The 23331-nt window shown below is 50.1% G+C and overlaps 7 protein-coding genes across 7 annotated transcripts; 3 read left to right on the top strand and 4 right to left on the bottom strand.

Moving 5' to 3' along the window:
* Window positions 1-146: 146 nt before the first annotated feature.
* Window positions 147-1668, top strand: Aspvir_000311 (MDR family MFS transporter; the record flags this gene model as incomplete). The annotated part of the gene is made up of 4 exons (XM_043265448.1): window positions 147-306; window positions 358-669; window positions 717-1240; window positions 1294-1668. The coding sequence occupies 4 exons, from the start codon at window positions 147-149 to the stop codon at window positions 1666-1668; spliced, it is 1371 nt and encodes a 456-aa protein (XP_043121383.1).
* A 1705-nt stretch (window positions 1669-3373) lies between these two features.
* On the top strand, window positions 3374-5099 carry Aspvir_000310 (putative choline transport protein; the record flags this gene model as incomplete). Its single annotated transcript, XM_043265447.1, has 5 exons — window positions 3374-3968; window positions 4040-4379; window positions 4450-4724; window positions 4789-5022; window positions 5095-5099. 5 exons carry the CDS (start codon window positions 3374-3376, stop codon window positions 5097-5099), a joined length of 1449 nt encoding a protein of 482 aa, XP_043121382.1.
* Window positions 5100-5305: 206 nt separating this feature from the next.
* Aspvir_000309 (alpha-L-arabinofuranosidase A) lies at window positions 5306-7591 on the bottom strand (the record flags this gene model as incomplete). Its single annotated transcript, XM_043265446.1, has 8 exons — window positions 5306-5662; window positions 5722-5829; window positions 5875-6026; window positions 6074-6493; window positions 6544-6733; window positions 6786-6902; window positions 6959-7414; window positions 7469-7591. The coding sequence occupies 8 exons, from the start codon at window positions 7589-7591 to the stop codon at window positions 5306-5308; spliced, it is 1923 nt and encodes a 640-aa protein (XP_043121381.1).
* Window positions 7592-11885: 4294 nt separating this feature from the next.
* Aspvir_000308 (uncharacterized protein) lies at window positions 11886-12752 on the bottom strand (the record flags this gene model as incomplete). The annotated part of the gene is made up of 2 exons (XM_043265445.1): window positions 11886-12697; window positions 12749-12752. The coding sequence occupies 2 exons, from the start codon at window positions 12750-12752 to the stop codon at window positions 11886-11888; spliced, it is 816 nt and encodes a 271-aa protein (XP_043121380.1).
* Window positions 12753-12798: 46 nt separating this feature from the next.
* Window positions 12799-14264, bottom strand: Aspvir_000307 (uncharacterized protein; the record flags this gene model as incomplete). The annotated part of the gene is made up of 3 exons (XM_043265444.1): window positions 12799-13918; window positions 13968-14118; window positions 14171-14264. The coding sequence occupies 3 exons, from the start codon at window positions 14262-14264 to the stop codon at window positions 12799-12801; spliced, it is 1365 nt and encodes a 454-aa protein (XP_043121379.1).
* A 698-nt stretch (window positions 14265-14962) lies between these two features.
* Window positions 14963-15394, top strand: Aspvir_000306 (uncharacterized protein; the record flags this gene model as incomplete). The annotated part of the gene is made up of 1 exon (XM_043265443.1): window positions 14963-15394. One exon carries the CDS (start codon window positions 14963-14965, stop codon window positions 15392-15394), a length of 432 nt encoding a protein of 143 aa, XP_043121378.1.
* A 591-nt stretch (window positions 15395-15985) lies between these two features.
* Aspvir_000305 (uncharacterized protein) lies at window positions 15986-18119 on the bottom strand (the record flags this gene model as incomplete). Its single annotated transcript, XM_043265442.1, has 2 exons — window positions 15986-17647; window positions 17784-18119. 2 exons carry the CDS (start codon window positions 18117-18119, stop codon window positions 15986-15988), a joined length of 1998 nt encoding a protein of 665 aa, XP_043121377.1.
* Window positions 18120-23331: the final 5212 nt, after the last annotated feature.

The raw sequence follows: 23331 nt of genomic DNA, 5'->3' as shown, positions 1-23331 counted from the left end.
AAGGCATGATATTTTCCTCGAGCTTGACGACATCGAGACTCTTTGTCGTTTCAATTGGACACCAGTGCTTTGAGAACGAATCCTGTCGGCCTCCCGCCCACCCGCTGCATTTCTTTCCTGGGCCACAGCACCTAGTGATCCTCGTCATGTCATCTCCTACAGGTTCAGCTGTAGGCAGTCCAACGATATCAGACCAATCAGATGATGTTGAATCAACCCTGTCTGTGCCGTACGAGGAGCGACCGCTGCTGGATTCGACGGAGGAAATTTGGGCACCACCCAAAGGATTCCTTTGGGTCCAGATCGGTAAGTACATCGCGAGAAACCACTGAAGTGGAAACTCACTGTCATTGTCAGCTATCATGTCGAATGTATTTCTCTCCGGATTCGATGGTACTATCACAGCCTCAACGTACGCTGTGATTAGCTCGGAATTCAACGCCGCCAACACTGCGTCGTGGCTCACAACTTCTTATCTCATCACTAGCACCGCCTTTCAGCCTCTATATGGTCGCTTTTCAGATATATTTGGCAGGAGAGTGTCCTTTTTCACCGCCACCATTACATTCGTCATTGGCTGTCTGGGTTGTGGTGTTGCGAGGGATATTGTCTTGCTGAATACGATGCGGGCGTTGACGGGAATTGGCGGTGGAGGTCTAATGACTATGGGTAAGTCACATCATCCCGAGCTGGAGGACAGCGCTCACACGATCCAGCTACAATTGTCAACTCCGACCTCATCCCATTCAGACGTCGGGGTATGTATCAAGCTCTGCAAAATGGTATGCATGGCTTTGGCTCCATCTGTGGTGCGTCTTTTGGTGGCTCGATTGTTGATACGATTGGATGGAGATGGTGCTTTCTGGTGCAGGTTCCTGTAGGACTGTTCGCATTGATCTCCGGCCATCTTGTTCTGCATCTTCCGCGGCCTAGCCAAACTTTTGGACAAGGGCAGAGTTTTCGGGCGATACTGCGACATGTCGATATATTAGGAGCTCTGCTGCTCATTCTTGGCCTTTCAAGCCAACTTGTCGGCTTGAGTCTGGGTGGAAATCAGCTTCCATGGTCGAGCATTTGGGTCATCCTGTCACTCGTGTCCAGCTTGCTCCTTTTGGGTTTGTTCATGGTCGTCGAAGCGAAGACGCCGGCAATTCCTCTGATCCCGTCAAGAATGCTCCGCGGGCTCATGCCTGTATCCACTCAAATTGCGAACGTTTGTGTTGGAATGGCTGCGTATGCAGTGAGTGCACCTCTGCTATTGGGGCTGTCTAGCCTACAGCTAACCAGAGGCAGTTTCTCTTCACTCTCCCGCTCTTATTCCAGGTGATACTGCTAGACACGCCTACCAAAGCCGGGGCAAGGTTGGCTATTCCCTCCTTGGCCACTCCCATCGGCGGGCTGATCTCTGGTATCGTCATGTCCCGCTGGGGCAGATTGGCATACCTTGTGCGTGCAGGGTGCTTACTGATGTGCATTGGAAATTTGCTCGTGATGTCTATCCAATTCCACGATGCTGGGTGGAAATACCTCACCTACGTGATTCCAGCCAGTCTTGGCCAGGGGATCGTCTACCCCGGAATCTTGTTTACGTTTCTCGCTGCATTTGACCACACCGGTAAGTTGGGGGCTCTACCTCATCGAAAGTTCCGGACTCATAACTTCCGTTAGATCACGCGGTGTCTGCATCCACTGTCTACCTGATACGGTCTCTAGGGACTGTCTGGGGCGTTGCCATTACATCAACCATTATTCAAAATACATTACGCTCAGGCCTTTCGAAGGCCTTGAGTGGAATACCAGACAAATGGAAAGTAACATCCCTCAAATGGAGCATCAGTGTGACATGGAACATTGGCTGACCCTCGCAATTGATGCTGTGATAGATTATCGAGCAAGTTCGACACTCCGTTTCCGCCATACAGGACCTGCCCCCTGACATTCAGATGGCCGCACGACTGGTTTACTACAGAGGTATCAGATTATCTTTTGCTGCATCTGCTAGCTTCGCATTTATTGCGACCATTGCTGCGTTGTTTTCCAAGGGTAAGGGGTTACAACGGGGGAACTCCGCATGAGCCTTGGAGCGTCCTCCGGGATAGAAACCAACAATGCTCTACACTGGCTATTATCTTACAGTGACAAGGCAGGGGAAAGGTAGGTTCTGGCTTCTGCAGTACGTCGTTGACTAGCTGAAGCTTTGTTGGATTGGTGAATGGAAGTTCAAAATCCATTCAAATGTGAAGAGAGGATCACTACGCTTGTAGCCATGTATTAGGCTAGTCGCCGCGAATACGGAATACAATCGTTCACAGGCTCGAGTAAAAGACATTACGCGTTCTAAGGTTATGAACTTATGATATAATGGCGAAAAGGTTCGATTCCGCTCTGCGGAGCAATCCCGAAGGCGCGGTAACCCCGCATATCCGATGGACTATGACTTGGCTGTCAGTCCACATTGCTTCCGAGATGAGACCTCATCGATGTGTTCCACTGAAAGAAGGATGAGTTTTCATGGGTCTGTACTCTGTAGAACTAGAGGCAAAGGATAGATCTTTGTCCGCTGTCCACATAATCGCCCTACCGAGATAAGGATGGATTTTGTGGCGAAAAGAACGATCATGTTGGTATCTACATCAGAAGAGCAAACAGCTGAGCCACTGACATATCGATCGATTCAAGCTCCTCACAGTTTATCAAACAGCGTTCATTCCTCCGCATTAGCTAGCTCTCTTGAATAGCCAACCTCGGGTCCCTTGGGATGGAAACTCGGAACCAAACCGTAACCCTGAAGCTCAATGAGGGCGAGCATAACCACGGCTGACTTGACCATCGACATCGACGCCACGGACCCGGCCTGATTTGCGGGGAAATTGGCTTTTGTCCTGACTTCAGTTGACGTTGAGCCAGTAGTTGTCGTCCAATTCGCCAATCCCTTAACCTCCCCCGCAAGATCGTTAACAATCCTTTTTCAGGCGAGTGGCAGAATTCCGCTTTGTTCCGTCCGATGCACTCTTTTCTCGTCTCTCGAAAAATGAACTGGAGTTCCTGCCCGATAAGAAGCTTGTTGGAGAGAGTGTTGATAACAGGCTCGGAATTCGATATGGCGTTCCGACATTGTTCTGTTGCCTGTCTGATCCGGTCAAATGGTATCAGCCATTGCATAATGAGATGTCAGTAAGGGTAAGATCATCTTTATCGCTGTAACTCACGCCAGTGGATACGACTATCCTGTCAGACTATGGATCCCAAGGATGTGGCGGCCATAGGTTTGAGGGGGAGTCTGGGGAAGCGTAACTCGTAGTCCATATAGAAGTCGCCGGCCTCCTCTCCAAGGGACTCGCATCACGCTGCACCTTACGTCTTCCAGTCCATTATGGAGACAGAAATCAAAAGAACAGCCTCGTATTCCAAACCACACGACAATGGAACCCCAGAAATCGAACTGACCACCGGCCAGGTCGTCATGGGCCTGCTGGACATGCCCATGAAGCGCAAGTTCAGCATCCTCAGCATCATCGCCGTGGGCTACAACATCTCCAACAGCTGGGTCGCCATCGCCACCAGCTTTGCTATTGCCGTGCAGTCTGGAGGCGCTGTGTCATTGCTCTACGGTATCGTAGCTGTCACTGTTGCCATGCTGTGCACCGGTGTCACACTAGCGGAACTGGCCAGCGTCTATCCCGCCGCAGGCGGACAGTACCACTTCACCTCTATTCTGGCGTCTGAGCGATGGAGCCGCGGCCTGTCGTACTTTAGTGGTTTTGCGGCCGTGTTCTCGTGGATCACACTCGCGGCGTCGATTGCGGTGGCCTCAACGCAGGCGCTCATAGCGGTGGTTATCCGATGGCAGCCTGAGTATGTGCCTCAGGCGTGGCATTACTTTCTGGTGTATCAGCTCTTCAACATTATCATGGTTGTCTACAACATCTTTCTCACCAACAGAACCCTCTGGGTCTACAATGCGGGCTGTACGTTCCCTCCCTTCTCTCCTCGTTATTCCCTGGGATATACTTCTGCATGCTGACGCCGCATCCAACAGTCCTCCTCTCCCTCAAAACCTTCCTCGTCATCACCATAACCTGTCCCGCCCGCTCCCACACCGAGGTCGACTCCTGGGCCATCTGGACGCAGTTCATCAATGGCTCCGGCGGCTGGTCCAACGGCATCTCCTTCCTGACCGGCCTCTCCACGCCGCAGTTCATGCTCTCCGGTCTGGACGCGACCCTCCACCTAGCAGAAGAGTGTCTCGAGCCAGAGCGTATTGTCCCCAAGGCCGTGCTGGTAACCGTTGTGGTGGGCTTTCTCACCGCGTTCCCTTTTTCCATCGCCGTCATCTACAGCTACCGCGACGTGGAGTCATCTCTGTCCTCGCCAACAGGGTACGTCTGCGTCTTTGCCCTTCTCCATAATCACAACCACAACCACTTACTGACAAACGAACCCGTCTAGGTTCCCCATCTACTTCATCTGGGAAAAAGCCACCCGCTCCCCAACAGCCGCCACAATCTCCATGGCCGCCCTCGTCGTCGTCTCCTCCATCGCCTTCAACGCAGTCCACCAGACCGCATCCAGACTCACCTGGTCCTTCGCCCGCGACGACGCCCTCTTCTTCTCGCGCCGTCTCGCATCCGTCCACCCAACCCTCAACGTCCCCGTCTACGCCCTCCTCCTAAACGGTCTCCTCGTCCTGCTTATCGGGATTGTATACGTCTGCTCGACGACGGGTATGTCTCCTCAGCAGTTGCAGCTTCAATCCAATCATATAGAGATAGAATCTGATAGATGCAGCCTTCAACGCCTTCATAGGCACAACCGTCATCGTCGCGCAGATCTCCTTCGCTGTCCCAGCGGCATTGCTCATCTACCGCCGTCGCTCGGCGGAGTATCTCCCGCCATCGAGGCCGTTCAAGCTCCCCCATGTGGTGGGGTATGTGTGTAATGCGATGACGATTGTGTGGGCGGTGGTGATTACGGTTTTCTTTACGTTTCCGACGACGTTCCCTGTTACCGGGGGGAATATGAGTACGTCCTTTCTCCTTCATTTTCCTTTGTCGTTTGTTATTGTAGCTGTAGACGAAGGTTGGGGCTAACTAGGGTAGATTATGCATCTGTTGTGTTGGTTGTAATGTTGCTTCTGGGGGTGGTGAATTGGTTCGTGTATGCGAAGAGGCATTACCAAGGGCCGAGGTTGGAGACGTAATTCCATGCAAACGCACAATTGCTTAAGTGGATCTGTTCTAGTACCACTATCTACATAATGGTCTCCTGTACACAATCCCCTTCCAGTATACTAGTCACACAGCAATCACTTATTACCGTTGGTCTTCAGAACAGCCACGCTCAGATTCGGCAAACTGAATGTGAAAACGCCCTGTTTGCCAGCCCGCAGGGTCGACACCTTGCTGTTGACGAGGTTGGCACCGCCCACTGCGTTCATGGAGTAGGCGTCAGGCGCAGTCAGCACAGTCAGTTCAGCGGCGGTGCCGGCCTGGACGCCGTCAAAGGTTAGCGAGACCGGTACGTCGGCGGTGCTGTTGTACACGGCCGCCTTGAAGATGTGGCTGTTGGTGCTGTTGTCGAGACCGGCGACGTAGTAGAGAGGACCATACTTGTCGGAGGATTTGGTGGGGAGGGTGTTGGTCATGTGGGTGTGAGAGAAGAGCTATGCTGATTAGCATGGATAGTATGGAACGAGGTGAGGTGCGAATGAGAGGAGCATACATCATAAACGTGCCAGCTGGTGGAGCGGGCTGTCTGATCAGGGTCGGAATTAAAGGCCAGGAAAGTGGGGGACCACTCGTAGTTGTCCAGGTTCATGAGCATCGGTGCCTATTTCGTTAGTTTTGGTCGTTCCAACAAAGTATGGCAACCTACGTAGGTCGTTCCGATAATCTTGTTGGCGTTTCTTTCGGCACCCAGAAGGAACACGGCTTCCGCGACGCTTCCAATCCACCATGGGTAGAGGGAGAATTGTCTGTTGCCCCAGTCAATTGTGCCTCCGTTATACTGCACCGCGGCAATTTCACCTATCAAGTGTTAGTCAGAGCTATAGTTTGGGGTTTGTCATACTTACCAAGCAGAATTGGGTGATCCTCGGACATATTGTCGAAGAAGCCGAAGCTTTTGACAAAATTGTCGGGAATATCGTACAAATGATAGTCACCTCCAGCGTCACCAGGGAGCGTTATATCAATGGTCGATGCCAGGACAGTAATGTCAGGGTACTTGGCCTTGATTGCATCGTAGAAAGCCTTGAACCGGTAGGATGCGTAGGAGGCCATCCCGTTGCTCAGGCCATCCTCGTTGCCAACTTCGACATATTTGACGACCCAGGGTTCGGGGTGGCCGACGGAAGCGCGCAATGCTCCATACTTGGTCTCCACGGAGCCGGTGAGGAACTCAAGCTCGTTGAGGGCATCTTCCACATACACATGGAGTTCGTCTTCGGGGATAACGTCGCCATTAAGCGCGAGACCGCTCCAGACCGCAAGGACTTGTACTGGGTTAGCGGCATCGTCACGTCCCTGACTGTAAATCACTCACTAGGCTCGAGCCCAAGATCATCACACCACTCCATGTACTCAACCAGACCCATTCCACCGGTTTCCTGGTATCCCCAAGTAGTGGCACGACCCGGACGGTCCTTGAGCGGACCAATGGTCTCGTTCCACTTCCAGCGGCCGTCGATGGTGTCACCTTCAAGATTGTTACCACCAGGGAAGCGTAGGAATTTCTGCGTCGTTAGCAACTTGCGTCCTAAGATGCACAATAATCCTAATTCTTACCGGACCAAAGTCCTTCATTGCTTGCATCAGATCTCTCCGAAGTCCATTGGGGCGGTTGTTCCAGGTAGGCGGGAACAGGCTAATGAGGTTGAAGTCCAATGCACCGTCTTCAGCTTTCTGTATATAAACCGGGTTAGTAAGTCCCTGTGGTCTTATCCTTTTGATCTACTAACCGATGTATCAAAAGTGATGGAGAAAGTATTGTTGGTATCCGGGGCAGCGCTATGAGGAACAAGGGTAAAGCTGTGCTGCACCCATTTGTCCTCAACGCTATGCGACGCAATCTTAGCACTGGCAAAGACTTTGCCCGTACGTGCAGACTGAAGTAAAGCCGTGAAGCTGCCATTGTAGGCACCCTTCACGTAAAAAGACCCGGTATATTGCTGGGGCTTGACATCAATGCCCCACCAGCCCAGGTTAGTGAGACCAGCTTGACCCTTGCCGCCCTTGACGTTGACCGATGTAGGCAAAGCAGATGATAGGGGATCACTGAGGTTCTTCAGAGACAGCGTAGCTCCGTTGACAGCGGTCCAAGCGTCCAAGTTGGACGGGTACTTGGAACCTCCCTGGAACGCACGATTGCGAATCAACTCCGCATAGAGACCCCCTTCACCACAGTGGTTGATTTCCTGCATTTATCATTAGCATTCGTGTCAAAGTTTACTGCTGCTATGAGGAATCACCTCTTCCATGAGACCGTACTGCAAGTTAGTCGTGACATTGCCCCCAGACGACGCAACGGAGATCTCAACGGCGGCAGTGCACGCTGCCAGAAGCGGCAGGAGAAGAGAATTAGACAACAGCATGGTATCCCGCTCCACAGAAAGACACGCTCTGGTAGTTATCTGCAGGTCCTATACCTGGTCAATTGGCAGGGTTACGAGGCAGATCCTGCAGATCGCAGTGACATTATATATGCGTCCATGGCGGGCCAGGGAAGGATGTCTCCTTGCTGAAGCATAATTCTACCCCTCAATTGAAGCTGTATCTGCGGGGTCAACCTGAACAACGTGGTCTGTCTAATTAAAGCTTGCATGAATTGCAAGGGACGAGAACGAGAGGCCCGCAAGCGATTGTTTTCAAGCTTCCCATTCTGGCAAAATCCCATGAGGGGGTGACAAGGGTGATCGTCAGGGCATTTCCAAGTTCGTAGGGGCAATTAGCCGGGACGCATGATTAGATGCTAAATCACCTCGAGCAGGTAGAGACGTCGCAGACTGCCGACTAGATCCAGTCAGTCTCTCTGAGAGGATTCAGCAAAGGTACGACTTTCTCCAACACTGAGGAGAGTCCCATTGGGACTTATACCAAATACTTCCTGCAAACAAGAGCCGTGGCTGAATATTGGCAAGAAAATAAACTCTCATCATCCCCAGTAGTCTAAATGGTCGTCGACCAAGGGAGGAGTTTAGGCAAGCCCCAGACGGAAGTTCCCCGCATGGACGGCCCAATTTGCTTGCCATGGAACGTGCGAGACAAGAATCAAAAGCTAAATATGTGCTGCTGGAGCCGGGAGAAATGCCGGAGACTGTCCGTTTAGATGATGGCTAGTCTGAATATGAGCAATGCATGGAGAAACGAGGAGAATCGGGGATTCTCCATGTGGGGTTTGACGGACTCCATTTCTCCGTCCGAAGCCTCCGAATGCCCCTCTCGTACCTCGCATTTCACTTGATGGTCGTGGTTAAAGTCATAAGAGGCCTCGGAGGTATTGTCAAAACTTTAGCTTTGTGTTGTGCGAGCTTCTTCTCCATTCATCAACTTCACTGGCTTGTTCGCGGAGAGCCAGATCTTCATGCTCTGATCAGTCTGAGCGGCGTGACCTTGTTGATGACCACTGTGTACAACGTACACATGTTCCAAGGAAGGCGAAAGGAGACCAAGCACAACTAATGGCCCCCGCCGCTTGGTTTCTCTTTCCCTATCTTTTCAACCTTGACGCTGTCTTGACAAACTTTCAGGACGATCATACCTACAATATCAAGCTCAATGCACTATCAAGTTGTCCTAATGGATTCGCCTACCATGATCTGAACAGATGATCCCTCAATACAAACCATCACAGATCGCTGTTTGACTAGCTTCACTTTGGAGTTGACCTCTGAAACTCATCGACTCGCTGCCTGTGGTATGAGGCTGTAGCCACCATATGACAACGTCAAGAGTCAGCCCTGGCCATGCAAGATGTCCTGCTCACGCGCAATGAAAGACCGTCTTGATGTCACATCGTTACAGCTGGTGGTGGTCCGAGATTCCAAGTCAGATTATAAACTGCGTAGTACTAAAGGAATGGTATCCTCATTTGCAAGCACCTATTCCTCAAAAGTCATATTTCATAAACAAAAACAAGCAGCATACACAAAAATGTATAGAAACAAAAACCACCGAGCAGAACATCCGAGGTATAGATCGTAATAGATATAAAGGACCGGATGAGTGTATAAACAAGGAGGATATCACTCCCGGCGTGTCTACAAGTCCAGCGGCATTCGATGTGGGAATATTATCGACGTCATCGATCGCGAGGCTTAGCACATTTCGCAGCATTCGATACAATCAAAGCAGCACTCGCAGGTCTCTTCGCAAAGGAAGCAGCAGCAGAGGGTGGCAAGACTAGCGGAGAGAAGAGCAGCGTTAGCAACTGATACGCAAACATCGTATCCACGCGACTCTGGTCAAGGGAGGGAAACGAGTAGAGCTTACCAAGCACCTAGACATCCACGGTCCTTCTTCTGACGAGGCTGTTCTTGGTACGGCATTTGCTGCTGCCGAGTCTATTAGTTCTTTATTCTCCGTAGACATGCGACGGTGTTGTAACGTACTGGAGGTTGGTACGGCTGCTGCGGTGGAGCATAGCCTTGCGGCTGTTGGGGAGGATAGCCTGGCGGGTATTGTCCCTGTTGAGGAGGGTAATAACCTTGGGGAGCTTGGGGGTAACTATATTCACAAAACAGATTAGAAACTACCTTCAAGCGCAAAATCCAAATACATGAGAAGAGATCGCATTGTCTTCGTTCAAGCCTTCCTTCAGCAGCGTTTCCTCGAAGAACAAAAGCATGATGACAGCGTAGCTAAAGCGCTCCATGACTGTCTTGAGTCCAAGAAGCAAGGCGTGGTGAAGTTCGAAACACCAGGCCGGAAGGGAATGAACGAAAAGGACGATAGGAGGTGGGAAGGATAGATGCAAATGAGTCCAACATCACTTACTGAGGCTGATGGCCTTGATTGTAGTAGTCCGAGGAACTCATGATGGAGGAAGAGTGTTCTGCAACGTTGAGAGAGTAGAACAGTCAGTATGGATAACAAAAATCAGACTGGCGGAGAGAGAGTAGGAGAATGGCGCGATCGTCTGCGAGAACAGAACCATACGCAACGGAGAGCCAATAACAAGGGAGAAAGCGTACCTAAGCAAATGCCAAGTGCCAACGGTTCGAGAATAGGCAATAAGGCGATGGGAAAGGGGTCAAATAAGAGGAGAAGATGAGCTGTGGTGTTTGAAAACTGAAAAGGGACAAAGAAGCGGAGAAGGAGGAGAAGGGATCAGAGGGAGCTAGGCAAGCTAAGATTCGGACTAAGTTCCTCCAGATGACTACCTTGACAACTCAATGGGTTTTTATTATTAGCTCTCTGTCCGAATGCTTCCACAATTCAACAGATTTCTCAAACAACTCGTCCAAGGATCAGTCTTTTAAAATTGTCCCTCCACATATGCAACGCTGAACTCTTAGTGCGAATACCCCGACCGCGGAACTGGGTCGCTTCCCACAAGCCATCTACTGGCTACCCCTTCAATCGTGGTTCTGGTAACAAGGCTGCCTAGAACTCCCTCAGAGAATCCGCTTTTTTCATGCTTAAACATGGGTAGGTACCAGTTTGTTGCTATCAATTTCCTGGGTTTTCTACCAGTGAATTCAAAACAACAGCCACCCTTCGTGAGCTGAGCCACAGCAGTATTCCTAATAATACCAGCCCGGTTACAGCCCTACTGTCTACAACAAAAACCAAGCCACGGCCGGCGGTCGGTAATGAGGTCATGGTTGGCCAAAAATCTCTCACCTGCCAGACTCATTGGCTGTCCGTGGCCCACACTTGAACTCCTACTAGGTAGGTAGTGGCTTCAGCTGAACTTATCATGAAATAATAACCAATGAAATATACCTATGCTCTGGTCCCAAGTTTGAGCTATCAGCATATCAGCCAATCGTTGCTGGCTTTTTTTTTTTTCTGAGACTGAGGTGGCACTCGTGGCTGGTGTCCACCTGAGCCACTGTGTCGCCCAGACTCACCACCCCAATTCGCCAATTAAAGTGGAACATGTCTCGTTGCTGCCTAAATACCTAAATATTCTATAGAGAGTACGGAGTACGGAATACCTTCACCATGAATTATCCCTGGTTCACGCAAGTCATACGGCAACATATCGGCTCTTGTCACGTCCTCTCAACTCACAACACAGCCTCCTATGTGGACGATCGATTGTTGTCAATATTGACAAGGCTCCCTAGTGCCCAATTGGGAAGTCCTGAAGCTATTCGAGGAAACGAGAGGCCGCTGACGGGGAGGAATGCGGCCAGGTCAAATAGAACTAACCATATCATCACAATTTAATGGTCCAGCGCTTCTATGTCATTGAAAATTCAACATTTGCTAGGATATTGCGCATCCTTTGTTCGGCCTCTTTTTAAACTGACTTCGATTGTGCTTTCTCTATGAGAGTGTCAGAAGTAGAAGTCGCGGTGGAGCAAATAAGAAGGAGCTACAAGATACCTTCCATTTGTTCAGCTCGGCCATAGAAGACCTAGTTTGCGGATGTTCTGCACCCAGAGACTGGCATTGGAGCCGAACAACCCGTTCAAGGAGTTCTATTGCTTCGATATCTCGGCCTTGTGTCTTCCAGTTATCGGAAAGATGCCTCATTGCCACCAGTGTGTCAGGATGTTCGGCTCCTAGCGTTTTCTCTCTCACTGCCAGTGCTCGTTGGTGCATCGCCTCAGCATCCCTGTATTTCCCAAGGCCAGCGAGCGCAAAGCCCAGGTCGTCAACGGATGTCAAGGTGCCAGGATGGTCGGCCCCGAACACCTCTTGACTGCCTGTTAGTGTCTACTGAAGGAGTCCTTCAGCTTCCCTGTACTTCCCTTGCCACAGGAGCGTGGAGGCTACGTTGTTATTAGCTACCAACTTCAACGGATGATTGGCCCTCAACCTCTGTTCATAGCTTGCTAGCACCTCTCGGTTCATCAATTCCGACTCCTGACACTTTCCCTGATAACCGAGCACCGAGCCTAGTTCGCTAGTAGTCATTAGCATGTCGAGATGGTCGATCCCAGTCATCTTCTCATATCCTGCTAGGGCTCTTCGATACAACATCTCAGCCTCCTCGAACCGTCCCTGGAGCTTCACTACCATGGCCAGCATATGGACACTGGTCAGAGTACTGGGATGGTCATCTCCGAAGGCGTTTGCAAAACCTGACAATGCTTCCCGATACAATATTTCTCCCTCCATATGTTTGCCTCGGAGTGTAAGTACTGTCACTAGGTTCCCAATACACATAGGTGTGGTGGGGTGGTCAAGGCCTAATACCTTCCCAGACCCTGCTAACGCTTTCCTAAGCATTGTCTCTGCCTCTTCATATTCCCCCCGGTTCCTCAGCACTAAGCCCAAGTTGTTCAGACTCACGAGTGAAGAGTGGTGGTCAGTCCCTAGCAGCTTCTTAAAACCCGCTACTGCCTGTCGATACATGTTAAATGCCTCGTCATACTTCCCTTGGCCGTCCAGAACCAGACCCAGTAAATTGATGCTATTGAGTGTTTCGGAGCTCTCCTTGCCAAAGAGTGGTTCTCTCATTTTCAACGCTTTAATTGCCATATCTTCCGCCTCGTTCAGGTCGCCTTTTCTCCAGGCATATATTGCTGCTTTGTGTAACGATAGAGGCAGTGAATCATCTGTATCCAGCTGCTCACACATCGCTAGCTTGGTGTGTGGGAACAGTAGTTGACACTTTGTCCAGTCCTCAAATTCTCCTGGAGGGAACGTTCTCTCTTGCAAGGCTTCTGATAGAACTTAGCTTCCACCTTTCGAGCTGATCATGTGCCTCAAGCCATTTTTGCACGGCGAGCTGCACTAACCGATGCATTCGGAAGCTTGCAGCATCCGCGTTCACCGTGATGAATGAGAAGTTCCTTAGTGTGCGGATATCATCCTCGAATCTGTCGTCCACATTAGATTGGACTAGGCTGTCTGTATTGTCCATCGTGCAGCTGTCAACTGCGTCTGAGTAGTTTTCTTTGTTGGTATTGCTTCTTTTTACATTACTGAAGTCTTGGAGCAGACACTGATGTATTCCTTGCCGATCAAAGAAGCTCATCAATGCCAGGAGATTTGCGGCTGATGGCCGTTCCAGAAGGATGTGATCGAACGATATTTGCCAAGTATGAATAATAGAATTTCTGGCCTCCCAGTCTCGCCGAAGTTGTCCCTCCTCATGCTCAAGGAGACTCAGCTTTCTACTGTCGCTGCTTTCAAACTGTTGAAGGTATTGCTTCACTGAGGAACGGGGAGCTCTCTGCCGGATGTAGGATGCTGCCTGGACGATTGCAAGAGGCATGCACTCAAGTGCTGCTGTCAGCTTCATAATGTCCTTTGGGTTTTCCGGTATCCCAAGCTTCGCCTCAAAAAGCATTTGGGCGTGGGTCTTATCCATTGGGTGCACAGTGATGATGTCGCGTTCTTCGACCATTCTGAGCGCCACGGCTCTATTTCGTGTAGTTATCATCAAGGATCCATGCGTACTTTGGGGGAGATATGCCCATAATGGCCGGTCCAGCGAGCGATCTCTGTCGCGCTCGGTTGGATTCTGACTGATAAACGGCGCTCGACGAAGGAAGTGATCATCGTCAACATTATCGAGAATCAGGACCCAGCTTCCCTTTCGGCCATCCTGGAGCCATGCATGAACAAGTTGATATATATTGGCCTTGGGATCCTGCCGGCCGGTGATTTTCGCTCGCTCTGCAATCTCCCGAAACCCCTGTTCGAAACGAGCTATGTTGCTGGCATGGATCCAGAAAACCCACGTTTCTGGGGAGTGTTCCCGGACTCTATGAGAGTATTCGATAGCGAGCTGCGACTTCCTTTCCTGTGTCAGCAACCGTATAGTCCTTTTTAGTGTACTTGTCTCACCCAACGCCGCCAAGGCCCACCAGTGCGATTCTAGATGCCGGTGCCAAACATTTTTCGTGAATCTGGTCAAGTAGTGTCCCGTGTCTAACAAAGTCTGGATCGCGACGAAACGGAACAGTAGATAATGGGCGCGGCGGTGTCTCGGGTCTTTCTGAACCAGGACATCATTAGCGAAGCCTTGTCCTGTTCGATGCACGACTTACCAGGTTGGGAATAGAAGTTCGCAGTGATGGAAGCGTTGCTCACTCCCACTTGGAGTCCAGCGTTTCGTTCACCAAAAGATATCGTATGTTCCATGATGATTGTTGCATAACAACGAGGACATGAACATTGTGGCGCTTGGAAATATACTGATCCTATAAGCGCCCGCCTTATGTATCCCTGTAGACCCCGCAGTAACGTGGCACCTGTGCGGTTTGCTATATGGCCTCATGTTTTCGTGAAACTATGGACGCAATTTCTCCTCGGAGATCAAACAATGCTCATTGTCATGTATAATGGTAGATCTTTTTAGTATACCGCAGGCATTGTCGGCATCGTTGTTTCCGCTCTCCAGGGACTCACGCTTCTCCTAAAGGCCCTATAAAGCATCAAAGGCGCACCCAAAACCATCAGCAATCTAAAGGCCGACGGCAGCGCCATCTAACTGGCCCTGGCCTCCCTCCAAGCCATCCCAGGCGAAGAATAGAAGTCCCTCGGCACAACCGTGGCAGATGAAGCAAAAGCCACCATCGCAACCTGCACCAAATCATGTGAGACATTCCGCTCTGACCTCCAGCGCTGGACAGCTCGCTCTCAGGATGGCAATGGGAGATTGTCGCGGCTCGATCGAGCAAAGGTGGGGATCTTCAAGCAGGGACAAATCAAGTCTATGTGCGAGCAACTGCAGAGCTGCAAGATCTCAATCAACTCCGTTGTTAGCATAGCAACGCTGTAGGTTGAATCCGATGTGTTCTTTAGATGCTCAAGAAGTAGAGACTGACTGGCGAGCGATTATGGTGTATAGATACAGCTCTCTTCGGCATACCGGCCTCACCGAGGAAATCCAGAAGACGATCTCCATGCGGCAGACAGAGATCGAAAGCGCCATCAGGACGACGAATAATCAGATCGCTGATATCCAAACAAGACGAGAGGAATTTGGCCCTGTGGACCTGGCCCAGGCAGCCGCAGACCCGGAGACTGAAGCAGACATGCTGAGACAGATCGACGAAGAACACAAAGCACTATATATATCGCGAAGATTGCTCAATGAGCTCCTGATGAGGGTGCAGGACAGTACTATTGTGAATGTTCTGGCGAGGAACGAGAATAATTCGATGCGTGTGACATTTGGGAATCAGAACTCTGGCCTCCAGATCGGTGTCAGCAACGGTCCTATCACCGGGATCAGTTTTGGCTCAAATGAGCGTCTGAATGCCATGTGAAGTATTGATATGGGGCTTGGATCTCATTTGCATCGACTGGATATAATCGATTCTGAGAAATGTGAAGGATAGAAGTATATTTGTAGAATGGTCCTATCAAAACAGAACTGTCTATAGAATCTCTTACAAGTCAATGGGTAAAAGTACACGAGAAATTGCTAGCATGGGAAGTGTGATTCTGTCCGCCCAGCCGCACCGGTACGATATTCCAGATAGTCAATCACCGACGGTCTGTCCAAGCCAATGCCAGACTAACAACTTTCAACAGTAGGGTATCGACTTGGTAATACTTTACAATATTGACCATAATTTGTATTAGACTGCGCGCTTACATGTTAATACAGAACATGAGAAGAATTTGTACATTAGTATATGGTGGAGCAAGATGGCTCGAGCTCATCACTCCGAACTGGGAGACCTGCGTAGGGTGAAATAGAGCTGAAGAGTAGGAGATATACAGCTGTGAAGAGAAATTGAGATCCAATCAATGTGTGAAATCACATGAAAATAAAAAAATCATCATGATGGTTACCAAAGTCGAAAGGATGAATGAAGAAGAGATGGAAAGAATAAAGTCATTACAGGTCATCATCATACATACGAGTCGATCTCAGGCGGTAGAGCCTGAGAATCAAAATAACATGTCGTCTCAAGAGACGGGCCCACTGTCATCGTGTGGAGGTCAGAATAGCCGTGGTACCCGTGGGCCATAGTGGCCTCCATACCTACTTGAGGGAGGCTGTCAGCTGGTGCCGAAGGCAACCCGTTGAAAGCCGCCTCATCCGTAGATACTGACGGCGGCACAGTAGCCAGATCTTCCCCTGTTGTGTCCTGGTCAACAGCATTCTGGGCATTCTCAAGAACAAATTCCTCTTGCTGCACCATCCAGTGCTTCAGTACTTCCATCGGCGGGTGATTCCCGCCACCCTTACCACCTCGCTTCTCACTGTCTTTTCCACGTCCTCCCCGTCCGCGTTGGCACGGGTTGAAGTGAGTACGACGGAGATGGGCAGCGGCGTTGTAATTAGCACCATACCGTTTCCCATTCCGACAAGCCTTGCAGTTGGCCAGGAAGGTCTTGCCTGGAGATATATCCACGCAGACCCAAACCTTACGGACCACTGAGTGCACCCGTTCAATGTGTCTTCGCAGCTCGTGCTCCCCGTGGAAGCCATCTGGCTGGTCATTGCACATGTGGCAGTACGTTTTCGGGCGCGGAGGCCGTTGTATCGAGGCCTTAGGGATTGCCGCAACTTCTTTCGAAGTGCCGTCGGACGATGAGATACGAATCATCTTGTGTTGCCCCACCAGCTTCGCTGGAGAGGTATTGCGCGACTCAAGTTTCGGTGCAATAGGTCGAGTACCCTGCACAATCTGTTCTTGAGTCCTCCGCGCCGCTCTTGACTGCTGAGAAGTAGCCGAACTGTCGCTTTCAGCAGACATGGAAGGCTTCATCTCCGTAGCAGGGGATTCAGGGACAGTTGAAGAGGGAGGGGGGTAGAATGAAGTTGAGGAGGGTGCTGAGCAGGAAAATGGAAGAGGAGCGGAGTCAGAGAAGGGAAAGGTGACGGGTTGCAAGGCTTGCTGACTTGAGTAGTCATGGATTGGAACATTGACAGGGGAAACAGAGGGCATAAATTCAGTAGAAGGCATAGAGAAGGGGTAGCTGGAGTTTAGATTTGGTCCGGTGGAGTCAAATCTGATCATGCCCAATCCACCACATATGGAGTCGGTAGTAGTACTCCTGGTCATCTCCACTGCTGCTGAAGCCAGTGGTGCCGGTTGGTTAGCCAGAGATGGATTCGACAAATTAGTAGGGTCTGTCGAAAACTCCGGTATTGATGCTTGCAGTTGATGCTGGAGTCCATTCGAAGCAGGATCCGCAGAGAGGGCCAGCGACAGCGTAGATACGTTCGACCGGTCCTGAAAGTCGTCCAAACACTGCCTAGCATATTCGGACGGCGAATATTCGTTGACATGGTCAAGTCGAAGCTGCGAAAGCTGAGGTCCGTAGGATTGCCGATGTCCCAAAACACCTGGGGCCAGTGGTTTTCGGTGAGAGACCGGAGTCTGCTGACTCTGCGATCTAACCATGGCTGTGTGCCGGACAGAGGACCCAGTAACCGATGGGAGGGAGAAGTCGTCCGTCCGAGAAGCCATTCCAGTAGATTTCAGATCGGTTTCGGGGGCCGCTGGCGAAGAGGCGTGAGAAAGCTCACGAGTCAAGTCAACGGTCACTGGTGGCTCCGGTGTCTGCCAAGTGTCAATCCATGGACTGCCGGCGGGGGAGTCAAGAGAAAGAGGATGGAGTAGCGCAAGAGAAACATGGTGGGTTATGAACGGAAGGTGGAGAAGAGGCGGGAGCAGGAGACCAAGATAGATCACATACGGTGACTCGTCGTTTTGTCGGAGGAAGACCAGAACCAGGGAGAGTCCGAGGAGTATCCTGTCGCGTCCGTTTCCCAGATTTCTCGAGAGATGAACCAGTGTCAGGGATGCCAGAGCCGGGAACTGGACGGTAACTGGATGACGCCGTTGCCGGTAAGAACTGGCTCAACCGCTGACTCCAAAGACGATTGCGCTCTGATTCCGGAAGGTGAGAGTGTCGATCCAAAAAAGCGTCCCGATACCCAGAGATGGCCCTTGTGAAGAGATCGTCGTCGGCCATGGTGACTGCCATCGCAGGGGGATGATCCTTTGCGAGCGCCTCTCCAACAGAGCTCATGGGGGGATAGCTGCTATCAGTATCACACGAGATTGAAGAGGGAATTATTCTGTATGATAAGCAATTAGCACCACGAATAAAACAAAGAATGAGCAGTGTGGAATGTGAATGAAATAGAGCCGACGGTTGACGGGGTTCGGGGAAGGAGGGAAGGCTGACTGTACCGATAGATAGAAAAATAGTTACAATATGGTATCCAGGCGCGCCGTTGAGGGATCAGTGACTATGAGGAAGAGAAGACAATAATGGATTGGCAAAGGTGCGAGAGTGCTCGAGATGTATACAAGGACCGAGTTGGGAGGGTTATCGCCAAGATGAAAGAAAGGGTATTGACTGAGAGAAAGATCGCGAAGGGGAGGATGGGATTTAAATGAGAAGAAGAAATGGGACGGTAAGATTGATTTGATGGCGAGCTATCCCCACGGCTCGGAGGTGCAGTAATGAAATCTTCTGAAAAGTCAAAAGGGACGGAAGATCTGTCAGAAGAGAAGGTCTGAATCTCGAAGTTGAAACTTGGGGAGCGACCAGAGTGGGGATGCTAGCTCAACTGGGCGTTATGGGATGGATTATGGATGGAGTAGTCAGATAGATGGTTTAACTATCTAGATTATTTTCGAGATAACTAAAGAGCCTACTACTACTAGAACAATAATAGATAGCTAGTTAGTTGGTTGTATTATGGAGCACTACTAAGGAGCACGCTGCGATACCTATTTGGGTGATAGATCATATGGATCATGGTCGGTGGATCAGCAGCAATCGTCAATGGGGATTGACGATGAAGTCCACGAACTTTTGGCAGAATCGAAGGTCTGGAACACTTCTGGCTTCTTTGGCTTCATACGATTGGATTAGAGAAGAAACCAAATATTTTTTCTTTTTTTTGCTGATTTAATTTTCCAAATTAGTATGCGGATATCGGTTTGACGTCGTCACTTCACATTGAGACCTCCAAGCCAACCGATGAGCAGGACGCCATCCAAAGGTGGATAAGGTAAGCTTGGGAGTTACAGAAGAAGGAAAGCTCAACTTCTAACTATAGTTAGTCGATAGTTGATCGCTACTCTGTCAGGGCAAGGTACCCAAGAGCCTAAGGCACTAACTTACTTGGTCTAGTTAAGGTCAAATGGATTCAGGCAGGATCTGGGTACGGAGTACGGAGTACTACAGATATGGAGTGTGAATTGTCCCGTCCTCGATCGGCAGAAAAGGGGAGTGTGACCTGTGAGGTAAACTAGCAGTACCTGATCACTCCATAGCGCAGGGTTCCAGGAAACGCTCCAGTTGTCCATGGTGCAATGATGAGGTCCCTTTTAGGCCTAGAGTGTCTAACCTATCTTGAAAGCCCAAAGCGGTGACGACACTGGTCAGAAAATATTGTTGTCGAAAAATACAGGGTGAACACGGAGTCTTTCAAAAGTGAGGCAGCCAAACGGATTGCGCCGACCAAACCCCGGGCCACCAGGACAGCAGGAGAGGAAACAGGATGCATTACGGAGTATTGTCCAATCCTCCAAGTCTCAAGATTCAGCCCTTGAAATGAAGAAATACAATAGAAGCCATTTCACTGCTGCAATCATCAGTGTGATTGGTTCTCATCACTATTATGGTGTCCTGAGAGCACCAAAAGATCCAGCAAGATTTGTTGTAGTAGTGGCCAGGATTACTTGTAGACACATTGTGTGTAGTCTTCGATTCATGTGCCTTGTCAAAGTGTTAACAGACGATGATGAAAGTGTGAGCTCCCTTTCATGGTTCTTTCTGGCTATCGCCTTCAGCGCATGCAAATTCTTCCCTCGTCCCCTGAGCGCGCCTACAGCGGTACCAACGAGATCGCAAAGTATCCCAGAGCCTTTGGGCAAGTTTGTTCTTGGTCACCCTCCAAGCCAGCATAGTTAGGCTTAGCGGTGTCAGCAACCCTTCAAGCATGTAGTACTGCCACAGTTTGCAGGCCAGCCGGAAGTGACCTGATTGTACCCTTCGACTCGAGGTCTGCCACGTTGCTAGACTACACCGTATCCGGATCTGTCATTATCTTGCTGCCAGTCGCCGGGCATCTTAGTCCAACTGCGCGTTCAGGTGACGCTCTAGCCGATGGTCAGACATGGTATTCATACCCTGAGTATTTTCGAGCGCGTGGAGTCAGGCCAGGAGCGGTATGGCAAAGTGTTGTTTCTCGAAAGAACTAAAATAGAGACGAAGCGAAAATTGACTTAAACGAGAATCTGATTCCTGAGGCATCAATTGTTCTGGCTGCCCAAATGAACCTTTCGTGCAACGCACAGCAGTCTCCAGAAAGCAAACTCCATCAACCCGAACGATACCCTTGAGTTTGCATCATTTACCTGTCGTCACCCCACGCCTTTTTCAGCGGTGAGATGCCATCTTGCGCTGTCGCGAAAACAAACCCATTCCGACCACGGAACTTTCCCGTGGTACCATTCGGAAGACTCCCAAGGGTCATATGCCCGGCCAAGCGTGGCCGTCGCCGACTTCACTTTCTGGGAGACCGGGTATCTGCTCACGATGCCCCTCGAAGTCCGAAGTCGCATCTATCGCTTCTTTCTCGACAGGGCACATCAAATGGCGATCCTACCACTATTCACTGACCGACAGTGCTAGGTTCTAAGTGGAGATGCTGACCAGCGAACGTCTCACGTGTAACACGTGACCTGGCCCTTTCGTGGTTCAGGTCTCCATGAAGTACTAGTATGCCGTCCCGGAGATGTTTTGCAACATCCACAACTGACTGCAATTACTCTAATCGGTCAAAAGGGCTTGATACTTCAATATTTGACCGACTTCTTAGTACTATTTGTTCTCTAGTAGATCGTCTTTCTTTCATCACAGTTACCGCTATCCAAGTGGACTTGTAGACCATACAAGTCTTTCTCCTTTTGTGATGGATATACTGTCTCGGCTACCGGGCAATTTCGTTTCATCCTCCAGATCTCAAAAGTATAGAGGACAAAGCCAAGCCACGAGCCAGGTAGATGAGGTCACTGTGGGCCTTGATTTGGCCTCAAGGCTGCGTAACGACCATGATCGGGGGGAATCGTAGGAAGGGAGTCAGTAGCACAGCGTTGTAATTCGTTGCTGACAGTGGTGCTACATGGTACATACTCACCCGTGTCGGTATCTAGAAAAGGATCGCAATCGACAAGGGGTATCCACGGAGTACGGAGTGCCTACTATCTACAGATAGACAAAAATAGGCTCGACGGTCACGCTCTTCTCTACCACACTTTCACTGGTGGCCTTCTGTACATTGGCCAGAAATGACCTCCTTGGCCAAGTGGGGCCACCGTCTGGCGTAGATCAGACAAATGTATCAGAAATCCTTTGTAGATGGGAATCGGTAGGCCGCCGCATCCCCTTTCACATTTGGCTACTTACTCTATGGGCTACTTATCATCATCAGTCATAGTAGTTTCATGTGCACACGCCCATACGATGATCATTTTGCTAGAAATCGTTGCAGACACAGAGAGGCAAAGCCACGGCGGCAGGGGCTTATGACTCATCTTGCCCAAATCAAATCAACTACTGAGCAGTGCGCAGGCGATAATCGAGCGTTATGTTCACAAAACCGAAGCCTCACCCCATCAGGACACTGAGTTAGACAAAAGAACAAACTCAGTTCTTACTCATAATGTCGTGGGCTGGAAAGTGCCTCAGCAAGCCTCCAGCTCGAACATCTGCAAAGCCAAATGCCCGAAGTAGACCTTTCTGCCTGAAGGCCTCAACAACGAAAAAGGGTTAAACAGGTCATCAACAGCATGGAACTAGTCCTCCACGTCTACATGATATCAATAAGCTAGAGTTATCGCCTAGTTTGGCTATACTGGTGTCCCAGTCTGACCACCATCTTCTTTTGGCGAAGTACATAAGGTGTAGGATTTCTGTTCTCCGATGAACTGGTCAACTTTCGCCTTCGTCTAGGTTCATCTCTAACTTAGCAGGCTATGTCGGCAGACAGATTTGGAAGGCTGACATATGGCTCAGCTCTAGGCCTCGTCCCAAAGTTCGCTTTCATATATAAAGTGGCAAGGCACCATTATTCTATGTTTGCCCAATGGGTATCTACAGGGTCGGGTGTCGACCGACACCCCTTCAGCCCGTCTCCTCTTGGTGAGGCTCAGGCTTCTGTGTTATCGATGACGCGTCTAACTGAGGATTGAGAGGCAACCTGGCGAGGACTTGAGCATTAAGACAAGATCCTTGCAATAGCAGGGCGTGATGCAAAGTGACAGCGTGCTAGGGAGTCCAGGGTTTTGCGCTCGGGCCTGTGGAGAGTCGGGTTGTGTGGTTTCTGACTCTCCCTAAAGATCTGCTACGAGTTGAGTGAGCTCGCAGAGCTTTGGCAAATTTACATTTTTGAGAAGGTAGCGATTTTGTCTAAGCACCGTGGTCTTTCCATTATCGGAATTACACGACCGGTTTACTCAGATTCTCTCGCGCTCTTCATTCATTGGTCAATTGGGTTGCAGCAATATTCCAATCGCCCATGAATACCTAGGCAACATTCAAATCAAGCCATCTCTTTTTCGAACTCAAGCATTTCAGAGTGAAGTACCTTCCTTCGGCTATAAAAATAGCCTTCTTCTGGTCACCTGAAACGCCTGTGAATTCTTCTTTGGGCGTATACGTCAAATTTACGACTTCATCGTGCATTTCGCTTGGCCTGACTCCTCTAGGGCGAGAAACCCCTCGACTGTCGACTCGCCGTTATAACCGTCATGGGATGCTGAGAGGTGTCCTTCAAACCTGTGATAGCTCTTCTGCCATCGCCGCTTCGCATGACGGACGAATGACTAAGGGTTCATACTGAGGAGTTTATTTGACAACGCATCCATCGCGGATATACATCCCCGCGAAGTGGATCTTGGAGGGATCAACGCGGAGAAGGTTACCATTTTATCCGATGCTAACGGTGTCAACTTTTCTCGTGCTTTGTCTTATATCCAGGGGAGTACCTCTCCTTCAGACAGTGTAACATTTCCATAGGCCTCTCTGCCGTCGATGAACGATTCTAACACGAGTTATGCCCGCGCAGCGTCAATGTATCAACTTCCAGCATCCCGAGTTCTCGCTCCATAGCAGATCAGACAGATTGCGTCATATTGTAGGACCTATGGGGCACTCGCGTGCAGCCAGTTCCCTGTGCAAATCACTTCGGTTCGTGAAAGCATTCGGAACTCAAGTATGGATA

This window comes from Aspergillus viridinutans, assembly GCF_018404265.1.
Source record: "Aspergillus viridinutans IFM 47045 DNA, scaffold_1, whole genome shotgun sequence".
NCBI lineage: Eukaryota > Fungi > Ascomycota > Eurotiomycetes > Eurotiales > Aspergillaceae > Aspergillus > Aspergillus viridinutans.
The sequence above is the reverse complement of the archived record's forward strand: the minus strand, read 5'-3'. Positions and strand labels throughout refer to the sequence as shown.